The sequence below is a fragment of the Wyeomyia smithii genome, chromosome 1 (genome assembly GCF_029784165.1).
Source record: "Wyeomyia smithii strain HCP4-BCI-WySm-NY-G18 chromosome 1, ASM2978416v1, whole genome shotgun sequence".
Classification (NCBI taxonomy): domain Eukaryota; kingdom Metazoa; phylum Arthropoda; class Insecta; order Diptera; family Culicidae; genus Wyeomyia; species Wyeomyia smithii.
The window spans coordinates 25,435,494-25,449,877 of NC_073694.1; the positions used below are offsets into that span (position 1 = coordinate 25,435,494).

Here is a 14,384-nt window from a genome sequence, read left to right on the forward strand (position 1 = left end):
TTTATGTTCGTCTTTCTGTTTGTTTTCCTTTAATGCAAGAAACTAGTGAAACCACCTGGGGAAGCTAGTACTAATCCCCATCTTTCGAGTGAAGACTGTTATTTTTGCAGCTTTTTGTAGCTTTTCGAGAAATTTTAGTTTGAAAAAGTGCATTTTTTTATCTAAAATCTCCTAAACCCTATGAAAAAGTTGAGAATTTGGCCAAGGTATGTTCGGCAGAATAATATATTTTTTAAATTAAAAAAATGCCTAGAACATAGTAGGCCTCTAAAATCACATCAGAAAAGGCTGTTTGGTATTTTTCGATTTTTATAAACATCAAGAATGTATAAAACTACCTGTATGTGATTGATTTTGAAGAGATAGAACCAAAATGTCTTCAGCAAAGTTTTTCTACATAAGATTGTCTACAACTTTGCTGAAGACTTTGTTTTGATCTGATAAATAAATAAAACAATAAAAATTTTATCTCACTTTTAGGTGGATTATTCAAAAGTTTATTTGCATCAAAAGATGCCGCTTAAGATCTACAAAAACTTTGTCTAATACACTCTAGCATTTAAATGACATTTTCATACTCAAAAGGCTGACGATCACGTTTTTCGTGTTTTAAACCACTGTGTGGCGGGGAGATCCAAGATGGCGGCCAATTTTTTTCTACTTTAAATGAAAGCTCTATCATTCCTCTTTAAAACGATGTGTTGGTTGCAGGGGGTTCAATGACAAATTCAAGAGAAGTAAATCAATAAAAAGTTCAAGAATTGCTCAAAAATCAATTTTTGTAAAAACCGTTTAACCGATTTGTGCCCGAGGGGTCCATCAATATAAACTAACCAAAGTGGTTTTCTCATTTTTTCACTACTTTCAATCATTTAGACACAAATATATCCTTTTTGATAGACCTCATGTCACCAGTGCCACAGTGTTTTATTATGCTATTTCGTGCGCAAAATTAATAGCGTTTTCAAATTTGATTTTAGTGATATACTTTATTGGGAAAACTTCCTATGTATTTTATTGTGCATCTTTTACGATCCAGTGATTAATTCAAAAATTTATTTATTTATTTTTTCAGGACAGTGAGATAGATAGCTAGTGTCTTTGAAAAAGTTGTGGCAAATGGTTTAACTACCAACTTTGTCGAAGGTCTTGGATTTATATCTCTTATGTTAAAAAAGATATAAAAAGTTTTACATGCAAAGTTCACTCAAATCACATTTTTGGTGAACATTTGATCTTGCTATGTTTCAAAATAAAAGAGTTATTCAACCAAATACGGTTTTTCAAGGGTTAGTTTAACTTTAAATTACTCAGCCGTATGCAAAAATACGCAGATAACTTTTTGATGTTCTGAAAGCACGTCTATTCTACTTCCAAAAAAAAAAAAAAAAATAGAAAATCATTGTCTAATAGAGTCTTTTTGTTTTTCAATGAAAAAATCTTTTGCATGAAACTTCTGACTTTATCAAATAACTTTGTTATTTCTGAATATAGCGTGTTACGATCTTCAGCAAAAATTTAAATCCAATAGAATCGCGTGATTTTTTCATCATGAAAGATCATAAACATATAGAAAATCATAGGAAAGAGTTAAAATGAAAAATATGAATTTTTGGTCAAAGTACAAATAAGCTAAAAATCATGGTTTACTAATACTTGCTACCCGCTGAGATATCTACTTCACAAAATTATTTATTTTTTTCAAATTTTGTATAATATTTTCACTTGAGTACTTCAAAAACTTCTGTACTCGGAAGAAAACGACGTAATTATTCAATTTCTATCGAGAAAAAAATTTTAAAAAATAATTCGAGTGAACTCATAAAAATATTACAATAAAACGTGAAATTCAGACAAAATTTATAAAAACTCGTAGATCTCTGAAACTTAAAGAGTTAGAAATTTTGTATACACTGTAAAGTTTCATGGAATTTAGAAATCTACAACTTTGTGGAATACCGCAAAGCTCTAGCGCGTAAGGGAAAGAAGTTAGCATCGCAACGCCACCGTAGCGGCTAAATTCTGAACCAATTCAAACATCCAAAAGGACGCCCTAACTATACCAAGAAACTTTGTAGAAGATCGGAAACCGATTGGTCAAACCATAAGAGCGCTATTAATTTCGTTCCGCTAGATTCCATTTCTGGCCCAGTGTGCAATGGATGAAAAATTTATCTAAATGTTTGAAATGATTGAAACAAGTGAATAAACCAAGACGTTAAGAAAAGAACAATATTCCAAAAAAGATGCATAAGAAATAAAAATTATGGAACAAAATCTACACGTTTTACAAGAGCATAGAGTTATTTTTAAATTTTGGAAAATATGAAAACTGAGAACAAATAAACCAAAATTAAATATCTAAACTAAAAATATATCTAGTAGAATTAATGTAAAACGAAGGAAAAAATAAGAAAATGACAAACAAAAAAAGGAATCAGTCTGGTAAGTATTGTAGGAAAATAAACAGAAAGACGAATAAAAAGAACAACGTCAGAATTTTCAATGAACCACTGAGAAAATTTTAAAAAAACGTTAAAGAGGAAAAAAAGACAGACAGTGTTATAATTTGCAATACATTTTGAATGAAACAAATTGCCATGTTAGAATAGAATGAAATATATAAATAAAGAACACAGTATCGGCCATAATAAAATAGAAAATTAATGACAAAGTAGTTCAACACAATTGGAAAAATGATCAATACTTGATACAAAAAAAATATTAAACGTTGAATGAGTCTAGTGAAAATGTTCACGAAAACGATAGCATAAGCAAACATCGGATAAGTATGGGTTTTAAAACAGCTGAATAAAGAAAAAACATAAAAAAAAGAAACAAAATCATGGAACTGTGTAAATACCCGTAAAGACAGCGACAAAAAGCATTTAATAAAAAATGCAAAAAAGATCTTAAAGAGGCGAACAGAATTAAAGAAAGAAGACTGCTTAAAAAGAGAATCAGCAGAAATGAAAAAAAATATGAAAAAGAAACACTTATGAGCAGCAAAGTGTTGAATAAAACCAACAAAAAAAAAAACATTCCAATAAAAAAAAAATTGTGAGAAATGTTATTAAAGAGCAGAACAGAACGCTTAGGTGAAGAAAAAAAAGCAGAACAGAATATGTGAAAACTAAAAAGGCATTTTTTGTTTGAAATGGAGGAAAAAGAGCTAAAACAGAGTACAACAATGAATCCAAAAATTATTTTGGATAAAAGAAAAACTGTAATATTCATAAATAGATAACAAAGTTAGGATTTAATCGGCTAGTTTGCACTCCTTGGGTTAACAATTTTTTGGACCGAATTTTTGCAACTGTTTTTTAGTTCACGCGTCCTATATAGAAACTTTGTCAATTGGGAAAAATTAACACTTCTACGCATGATTCAACAAGAATTGCTTTCGTGAGTGGCAACCAAAAGCGTTTTTTCCATATTTTGATCACATTATGCAACAAGTTGAAAACATGTTGACACGCAGCCGCCCCTGATCGCTTTGTTTTTTTTTTTTGTGCATATTGAAAACATCCGAAAAAACCAATCATAAAAATGCTGATTCTTGAATGGATCCAGCAGAATTCGTCTTGAAGCAGCATGATGGAATGAATTCGCAATAAATCACCACCTGTTTTTTATGGTGGGTTATCCAAGAATTGCGCAGAGTCACAGTTAGTCTAACAAAGTCACGGTGCAGAATAATCATACTCACTTCCCCGACAGCACCAGCGACAGACTGTCCACCTTGGTGACCTTCTCCTGTGCGTAGATCTCCTGGTACTTGAGCGACCGGACCAGTTTCATGCAGTTCAGCACCTTCTTGAACTGATGCCGGGACACCCTCAACGGTTTGAAGAGGGCCACATACACCTGCGTTACAGAGAGAGAGGAAGAAAAGAGAATCCGGTTAATATTGGTTGTCCTTAATTCGCTCGGTCAATAGGGTGAAGCGAAAAACATGTTTTTCAGCCCATTGATAGACCGAACCAGGCCGATGCGATGATTGTCTCTAGGCGCGCATATGACGACCGTGGCGTGTGGGGGTGGAACATGTGATGGCAATAGACAATTGATGTTTTTTTTCAGAAAGGTAAATTTTACGCTGGCAGACGTCATCGCCAGAGTAGGTACATCTTGGTTGTGGGTGCGAAGATGAGTGAGTTGTTCGCTTTTAGAAGGCACGGTTTTTTTCTGCCCGCATACACACAACATCGCGTACGCAGTACGAACCAATTGAAGACGTCAAAGCGTTAGTCAGTGTTTCTATTTTGCTTGCTTTTTGTTTGCTCTTAACGCGCAATACAATAGTCGGAACGGAATACAGACAGGACCACGTGGCGGAGATCGTCACTAGGAATGTCACGTTACGAGTGTGGTAAAATTTTTATCACAAAGTTGTCAAGTGCAGCGACCACGCAGTGACGTCGTGCTGCTTGTAATGAGATCCAATAGACAATAACTGTTGTTATCTTGCTGTGGGTTCAATATGAAAATTTTATCAACAGATTATTTTGTTGACTGCTCCGTCTGCAGAAAACAGTGGAAACGAATTGAGCTAACCTACGTAATCGGAGTGTTCAGTTATATAAGGCAAATTGCAATTTAAGAAAATTGTTTGTTAAATTATGTCGATTTAAACATTTTTTTTCAAATTCTGTAAATTTTTAATTCTGAAAAATATGAAGCAGAAGCTTCTGAACCAAAGTATGACCTTTCTAAGTCAAACTGCAAATGACCATAAATACACACAAGATGAAGAGTAAACATAACTTTAAATGGCTTAGATAAAACATTTTTATGGCATTTCATCCTTAAGCCCATTATTAGTCAGCTGTGAACTCCCATGCTCCGATACCACATCTAATTTCACCCAGATGGAAATCATCCTATTATCGATTGAAACTATCGTGATTCACGCCGGCCAGTCTCGTGAAGCAACTCGAGCACAGAAGGCCCATTCAGGTGAAGCACCATCAGCGTGAGCATTTCGGCCGACTGCCCACCCACGGACCGAAACCCGTATCGTAACGAATTTAATTAACACTTTGCCACTTTGATGGCCAACTCCTCAGGACGGGTCCAGTACTCTAGGCTTGCAGTCTCCATTGACAGTCCACATGGACGACAGACCATGGCCGTGTAGTGTTGAAGCCCAAAGGTAATTGGGAGTCGATGGGGGTTTAATTAAAGTGTGCGAAGCGAGGATACAAAATTGAATTCCTCCAGCTGGCCTTTCTGGGTAGGAAACTGATCCATCCCCCGTCGACTCTTGAAACCGGTATCGTGCTGGGATGATCGAGTGGAGATGTTTAAGCGGTTAAATATTAAATAATTATAAAAGCCAGAGTAAAAAAGCTTTCCCACGAAATGGGTTTCACGACGTGACGGAGCTTATTAGTTATGCTAATGGAATGTGGACAAAATATTTCACAGATCGTAAATGCGGTTGGCGGCGCTTCGGAACCTTCCGAGCAATGATGGATTAAAGAACATTGACAAATTACTGACCTCCCAAAGTGGGTTTGCTTGTGTCATTTGTGTTACGACGTCGAGCAACATTCGGGCCTATCTTATCAAAACTGGTGCGGATTTTTCATCCGATAGTCGGTTTTCACGTGTAAAGCTATGTATTACACAGTTCCAAAAAATGAAATTTAAAACTGACATTAATTGGAAACATACAAAGGAATCAAGCACATAAAGTGAATTACATACACAATTTTACATCGTAATTGATGCACATTACAGGATCATTTCGAAACATGTAACTTTACACGGTAAGTGATGTAAACTTACAAAGCATCTGTAAAGTTCATCGTCTAGATGAACCATGGTACATGCATGTACGAATATGTTGTGTTCATTCATGTGAATTTACATCGACAGTGAAAATTTAAATCAAGGAAGAGACGAAATAGCTTGCTGAAAATCGTGTGCTAGTGAGCTCATTCTGTGTAGGTCGTTCAAAGGTGGAAGTAATAATTCAATCGGTAACGGAAAAAAAATTAAAATACTAGTGTTAACATGTTATATTGTGAACATTTTGGATAATTCTCACTATGAAACAATTATTAGAAACATTGATGATTTTATAGATAGCACGCCTATTACGGTTTTCCGCGAAAACGAACAATATCTTTTTATAAAACACGCATTACCTATAGTTTAAGGAAAAAGTTATTGCTTATGGTTAGAATCATCATGGAATACACAATTTTTAAAATATGCGGTTCATCACGCAATGTACGATTGGCTATTCCAGCATTACCAGATGTTTTAAGTTTACTTGAGCAAGCTAAGTTATAGAAACTTTAGCGGTACTAATGCAGCGCTCATACACAAATACTGTATCGTAAAATTAATTAACTCCATTGACGTGCAATGGAAGATACTCAGTTTACAACTGGATATTTGTATAAAAGCGCTATGTGAATACCGTCCCATTAATGGAAATTAATTTTCTAAATATTGTTATTTTTCCCAGGAACAATTGCTTTCGGAAAAAAGTCGATTTAATCGTCACAGAATCAGATGGATGCCGAATAACAACTGAATTAGCGTTACTTGTATTCCAAAACACTATGTTAATGCTACTTCCAAGGGATGAATTCTGGACTCCAAGCTTTCTGTCCGAAAAACAGCCAAATCCGAGCTGTATATCTCCAAAAGGTATGTTCATATATCGGTCACAGGTTTCCTTATTGTTTCGAGTGTTGTGTTGTCTTCTAGTTTTGCGTTAAAATGAAGGTTTAGGATTAGTTCAATCAATTCACGTATTTTACAATGCTGTATGTGAATATCATGATATTTTACTTTTAGGAGCAATCCGCCAACCAAACTAATATTGATAACGAACATTACCTGACTTTGACACAAGAGTTATTGATAATATTATTGCTTTTTGGTTTCTACTCAGGTCTCAGAATGACAGTTTTCTATTATAGACACTATATGTATAGACCTGCGGACTGAATTGTAGTGAGCAGAGATGCCATTTATTTTAAACAATGTTTGCAACTACAGTAAAGTTTTTTTTACACTTTTTTCTACGCGGGTCGCTTTTCTTAATTACTCCGAAACAAAAACATTACAAGTTCGAATTCATTTCAATCACGTTTTCCGTTTAAGACCAAAGGTAATCATAAATCTGTTTCCAAAAAAACACAATTTTTGTTGTAAACTGAAAATTTACTAGGTTGAATTTTGGTCCTTAAATTGACCAAAATCATATTGAAACGAGGTTCAAACATCTGAAGACGGTTTTCTTCGTTAAATTTGCAATTTAAAATAGTCTTTTTACGCGATCCCATGCAAATTTCAAACGCATCCCTCGTATATGTTGTTGTGTATACTGTATGTTGTTGTAATTGTATATGTCTTATGAACAGTATAGTGTTTGAAATATGTCCGTGCTTGTAAGGAAAAATATTTGAACAATACGTGATTTTGAGTCACGTCGTAGATCTTCAGAAACCAGCAGATGGAAACAAATTTTTAAGTGACGCATAATTTAACGGGACAGGGAAAACTAGCAATACTTAGAGGAAGAGATATGCGAAGAGAATATCGTGAGCCAAACGAACATGTCAAAATCCGAGCCAAACGAACAAGAAAGGTTACACATTGAAAGGTATTGCAATCAGGAACAATAAAGGATATATTCATTTTTACACGTTTTCGCTAAGCAATGAATTGGGAATGCTCCAAAATCGCTTTATCACAGTGATTTTTAACTGGTGGCTCACAAACCTTTTGTTTGGTAAACAAAACAAAAATCAAATATGTTGAAAGTATATAAAATTAAACATGAACATAAAATTTAACACTTTCACGGTTTTTGTGATGCACTTTATTATTCACCAGGGTTGGCATTGCGCAGCTTGATTCGAGCGATTTTCACTATTTTCGAGTACGTCACATACTGCCAGTTTTGCTTTAAGCTCAAAAGGAGCTGTCATTGTCATTTATCCTTCGGCTCATCTAACCCGCAAAGTCGAAAAAAAAACAAGAAAAACGAAACGTAACGCCCACCAGCAATCATTTAGTTTTGTTCGAGTTACTCGAAACGAAATGCGCAGCATCACCCCAGGACTTCCACCGTCACAATCAGTTATACGAGTCGAAAAAGTTAGTCAACATTGCACTTTGAGAAGAAACCCGGCACCTCTGACATGTTAAACCTAGTTGCCATATTGGCGGTTTTTCCATCGCTTATCTCTTTCTCTCTCTCTGAGCAGAGTCTATGTTTATAATAAGAGTCCCGCAAAGATGAAACCAAAGGAACCAAATCAGTGTCAAACGAGGGCACCAATCGAGCAATGTAAATAAACAAGGTGATAATGTTAGGAGTGGATGAAAAGTGTTGTAATTGAGCGTAATGAAGAATATGTGTTTTTTCCGAAGTTTTACTTACACATTTTAATCCAACATTGAACCTGTACACTGGTTCACTTAAATTTAACAAAACATCACCGGTGTAATCTTTCAAAACTGTGTACCTTGTGAATAATTTAAAAAAATGATATTCGCTTATGCATGGTGAAAAACAGAACTGTATAGTTTTTGGCAACAAACGGCACAAAAACTGTGTTGCCGAAACGATAGATTTTCTCTTTGCGGGACTCTATACACACATAGACTCTGGTTTTAACGAGCCATCTTGGGTTGGAAGAGAAGTGAAGTTATTGGAAAAAATAACCTGGCATCCCTGTTCACGACGACGTTTCCAATACCATAGTCAATAGTGAGCTTGTTTATAAGCACAAGTTGATTACATTGAACTAAAGCTAACAATGAAAAAATCATAAGAACTAATATCAAGCTGTTTTGCTCTGCGCCTTCGAATCTGAACAAAACCAGCTTGCTAGTCGTAGCGTTTATTGTTTAACCACAAAATCAGTTGACAAACAATTTAGAAAAAAAATCATACATATTTTATCTTCATATTGCTGAGAAAACTAGAACCAAAGCCGTGTTAAAGTGAAATTAGGACTACTGCCGTTTTACAATTACAGAGTATGCGGTTTTAACAATCAATCGCATTTCTTGAAAAAAAAGGTTGTTTATTTTTTACCTAGCAAAATGCATGTGTTTGTGAAACATAAAACTGTTCAAAAGCATCTATGCAAATGTGATTCGGGTGAAATTATTTTGTTTCATGCCAGCCCATTGGTGCCAGTTAAAGAATACCATTTTACAGCACCAGCATATGGTCTTTTATCGCTCAATGTTTCCATTATTATTTATTTTCAGTTTATGCAAAACTACAAATATTTACAAATTGTGAGGCGCCATAATTCCGTGCGGTTTCTTATCCCGTGCATTTCGTATCACAATGTGAAAAAAACCCTATGCATGAATTTCGAAAAAATATTTTACTCAATACAGAAAGTCATCATCAAACATACATTTTGAAATTTTCCGGTATTTGAATATTTTACATTTTGATACGTAGTACACGGAATAAGGAGCCTCACGGAATAAGGGCGTCTCAAGGTATCCAACAAAATTAATAAATCTTCCGATGTAAACGTATTAAATTTATAATGACAGTGATTTGTTTTCTTTGAATTGGGTCATTTTACAAATTTGTTATAGAATTTTGATGTACTACTTTTGTCGTTGTTTTTAATACTAAGAGTATAAATCGCCGTTTTTATACCTGTTATATTTTGTATAAGAATTTATGGTTCTTAAACAGCTTCTTTTCATTTTCAGCTATGACGCAAAATGAGACTGTTCAACTTGAAAAATTTTGCGACGAGAATCAAACAAGTTTATATCTGGAGACAACGAGAAATGCGAAGCGAGTCGAAATCCCGACAGCTTTAACTCATTCTGATTGCGAAATTTCTACTGATACGGCACTAGATGTTATATCTGAAAATGAAAATGTAAGTGATGTTAGTGTAACAGAAATATATGATGAACCGATTTTTGCAGTAGGTCTAAATGAGGAGAACATTTCGCCGAATATAAATCCAGATGAACCAACGAATGAAATTGTTTTAAAAAAAGACACAAGAAGCATGCTTCAATAGAAATGAAGTTTAGATGCTTTGTAATCAATTGGGATAAAGTGAGTGATAAAGTTATTCAACGCCTGAACAATCTGCAAGCGTTCAAGGATAATAATCCCAAAGTGGCCGTGCCATGTAGTATTCGATTCTCGAAAACGGACTTGAACGATCTCGTGAATATTGTTGTTGATCATTTGAGAATGATTGACACTCAGATTGCAGCCAAAACAATGGAATCCGTAGCAAAAATGATTTTCACTAAATTCCCGTGTCTCGATTTTGAGGACGATGATGGTTTTGGTGAAGGAAACGGTCATATCGCTTTAAACTATAAAATGATAAACCGTAACACCTATCTTAACAGGTTCAAAGACCCTAATATTCCGCACGTTTCATCTGGTCAAACAAGAAGGAGAAGTAACATTAGAGCAGGCACTATAAAGGAGTATTGGGAAAAATCGACGAAAGATTGTGCTTCGGATGTTTTATCAAAACTACTGCGAAATGAACCGGACTTACTCACCCCAAGTTTCATAATTGAAACACAAGCCTACATTCGCAATCGCATAGATGAAAATAAAAAAATGTCGACTCTTATAATGGATTTTCCTGTTTGACGTCGTCGTAAACTGGTTTACTACCATTTTGAACAATGCACTGGAATAGAAGCGAAATCACTAGAAAACTACTTTCTAATGAAGAGACAAAAAATTATCAGTTTTTCTAAAAAGCGACCAAAAAAGTTACACCTCACAGAGGCGTGTACGGACATCCAAATCTTTCAATTTTTATGCAGTCTTGTTGGGGATGAATGGAGTGAGCTCCTGTGTGTCAAAGAGGTAATATAATGAATAATAAAAATTTATTGATATTAATTTTAGTTTGTATGCAGTTAGGAACAGGCTTGGAAGGCATCGTGACTTATTCACCAAGCCCTATGTTGGTTTAAATAGGTAACTATTGTTCTGTTACATTGATCTGCAAGTAGCATACTTATACATTATTCACATGGTGCAATATTTAAATACACTTTTCACGCTTGTGGTAGTTGTATATATACATATATTAGGGTATGTTTAACTGTGTATGTGTGTTTATTATTGCCTATTTGTGTGTAGTGTATTACCGTGTATTGTGTGTAGTGTAGTGTATTATTAAAAACATATCTGCATCTGCATTATTTGTTTGGATATAAATATCTGAGCTCCGGCTGTTACCTATAGATTAAAATGAGGCAACGTTTCGTAGAAATTGGAAAATGTAAGCAATTTTACGATGTTTCGTGTAAAATTATATGTACATGAAATTTATATTTATGATGTATTTGAAATCGCGCTGTAAAAATAAATGTTCATATAAATTTACAATATATTATATTACATTACATGTGATTATAATGCAACACATAATATTACATGGTTTTCGATGCTCCCTTTATGTGCATGTAAACAAACGTAAATTTACACGAATTCTTTTTACTGTGTAGGTAAGCATTAGGCCTACCCAATAATTGATTAGAGTCGTTCACGTTTGTAGTAAAAATGCGTACAGCTTACCATCTAAATGTTTGTCCGATAAAAAGTTCAACGGTTTGTTGCGAAATGAAATAAAAAGAAATTACTAACAGTAAAATAAGAGAAAAATGCCGTACGGCCGTCACTTTGTCATATGATCTGACCAACAACGCTGTCAGTAAACCCGAATTCATCGTACGATAAGACTTCGTGACGTTATCACGCGACTGCATCTCGTGTCTTTCGTTGTAGCGTAGTTCTTTCTTACAAGCAAAGTTGATCCATTAATTATTCTCTAGGTGATATAGACCGTTCCGATAGTTATAAATACACTTACGATCAACCGTCATTTCAAATAACGTGCAGTATTCAACCAAACGTTGGCTGCGTCCTGTTGTTTACACCCGAAAGAAACAGATGCTGTCATTATTTCTAACATTTAGTGCGAAATTTTGGAAATGCGTGGCCTTTCTCCCGAGCAAAGAAAGCGAATTGTGCACAAATGGGGCACCGTGAGTGGTCTTTCTATAAGAAAATTAGCCAGAGAAGAAGGTATAAGTGTCGGAGCAGTTCAAACCGCATTGCGGAAGTACTGTGAAGAGTGCACATTTACTGATGCCCCAAGACGTGGTAGAAAACCCGGGCCTGTTGATCCCACAATGGACGAAAAGGTTAAGGAATACTACAAGCGGCATCCTTCAGTATCAGTACGAGATGTGGCGATAAAGCTTGGAACCTCGGCGAGTAACGTAATGAGTGCCAAGGGAAGAATGGGTCTGCAGACCCGTCGGAAGCAGAAGCAGCCAAAACGAAATCCAAACCAAGCTGAATCTGTGAAACGAGAGCTCGGAAGCTTTATGACAAACTTCTGACCAGAAAAGTGGGGTGTGTTATCATGGGTGACGAAACCTACATAAAACTGGACTATAAGACTCTGCCAGGACCGCAATTTTGTACATCACCGAAGGGAAAGGATGTCCCTGGACCAGTGAAAGCTATTTACACCGAAAAATTCGGCAAGAAGGTAATGGTTTGGCAGGCCATTTGTGAATGTGGGAAAATATCTCGTCCATTCATTACGAATGACACAATGAATGGTAAAATTTACGTGAAAGAGTGTTTGCAGAAAAGGTTGTTACCCATGGTTAAGCAGCATAACAATCCTCCAATCTTTTGGCCCGATCTTGCCTCCTGCCATTACTTTAAGGATGCAATAGGGTGGTATAAAACAAATAATGTCACATGTGTCCCAAAGGAGATGAATCCTCAAAACTGCCCTGAAATTCGCCCTATTGAAACTTTTTGGGCTTTGACCAAGGCAAAGCTGAGGAAATAGGTCAAACCAGCGGACAATGTAGAAAAATTTAAAAAAGATTGGCTTCAAGTGGTAAAAATGGTCGGAGAACACACTGTGCAAAAGCTTATGAGTAGTGTTAAGAGAAAAGTTAGAGAACTCGCGTATCCTACGAAAAATATTCCTAACTTGAATTGAAACTGGAAAGAAAACACTTAGTATCTATATTTCAGAATAAAATGACCCGAAAAATCCTGTATTTTTTGTTTTATTCAAGAAAGAAGATGTATTTATAATTTTCGGAGCAGTCTATAAATGTTGTTTTGGTTACTCGAATGCACAACGACCCGTCCACCGAGAGTATAACCCTCGGTTGTCACGAATAAAAGCTAGCATGCACAAATTTATGTTTCTTTGTCTATCATTATTGTCACTGTTGCAAGATTGGATCGACCAGCAGCAAGCAAGGCTGCGGCATGCCGCAGTGCAACAGACGGCGATTCGAAATATAATATGTTTGTATGCTGCATTGCTGCAACACCCGTTCATTCGGTCGCAGCCTTCCGTTGTAGCGGACGGACCAGCAGAGGAAATCGGCGGACCACATTGGTGAATGAATGTCACCTTCCACAGCGCTAAAGTTTGGATCTTCCGTCTGTGGGGAAAGCATCGTTATACTGACATGTCTGTAGCATTGCCAATCATGTCCGGGCATTTTAGTGATTTGAGTTTTTGGTGAGCAATTTTTCATTTTGTCAACTTTTGTTTATGCTTCGTTCAAGCTTTTTAATTTTATTTTACTTTTTAACAATGTTCAATTTTCAAGTGAATGATTTTGTCATTGTTATGAGTTTCTATTTTTGGTTAGTTTTCTGACAGTTATTCGTTGATTTTTGGAATCATTACCCAATTACTATTGATTTCAAAACCAGTATTTTTTTCTCGCTTTTTTGCTGATTTTTCATTTATCGATTTATATTTGAATATTTAAAACACTTTTCAACTTTTCTTTTTGATCAGTAAAAAATTTAGTAATACTCTTCTCAAGGTAATTTTTGATAATATTAAGCTTTGACTTTTATGATCGCTACAAATGGTTTCAGAGATTGTTGATTAAATTAGATTCTTGAAAAAAAAAATTCATTCATCACAATTTTGTCTCTTCCACAAAACGCTGTTTTTTTTGAATTTTTTTTTATTTGTTTTTATTTTTTGCTTTCAACAGTTTTTAGCTCGGTTCTCACAATGTCATTATTCATTATTTTATTATTTGTTTGGCATTCCGTCATAATGACATGGCCTGATTCCCAAAGTTTTCCAATTCACTCGGTTATTGGCTGCCGCTCTCCAATCTCTGGGACACCGTGTACTCCCCGCCAGATCTCGCTCCACCCATTTTGCCCACTGCGCTGCGTTGTCCGGCATTGCAACATGCCCCGCCCAGCGTATCCGTCCAGGTTTAGCCACCTTCTGAATACTGGGTTTGCCGTAGAGCTGCGCCAGTTCATGGTTCATCGTCCGCCTCCATATTCCGTTCGCTGGCACACAATGTTCTTCATT

At 35.5% G+C, this 14,384-nt stretch overlaps 1 protein-coding gene across 10 annotated transcripts in view; it reads right to left on the bottom strand.

Moving 5' to 3' along the window:
* Window positions 1-14,384, bottom strand: part of LOC129718514 (blood vessel epicardial substance) — a 209,129-nt gene that overhangs the window by 39,275 nt on the left and 155,470 nt on the right. For all 10 annotated transcript variants that reach the window (XR_008727133.1, XR_008727215.1, XR_008727361.1 and 7 more), the window contains one exon: window positions 3,710-3,867. Coding sequence is in view for 2 of the 10 variants with exons in the window: in XM_055671847.1 (XP_055527822.1) it covers window positions 3,710-3,867 (158 nt within the window). In the remaining 8 variants the exon portion in view is untranslated. The remainder of the gene's footprint in view (window positions 1-3,709; window positions 3,868-14,384) is intronic.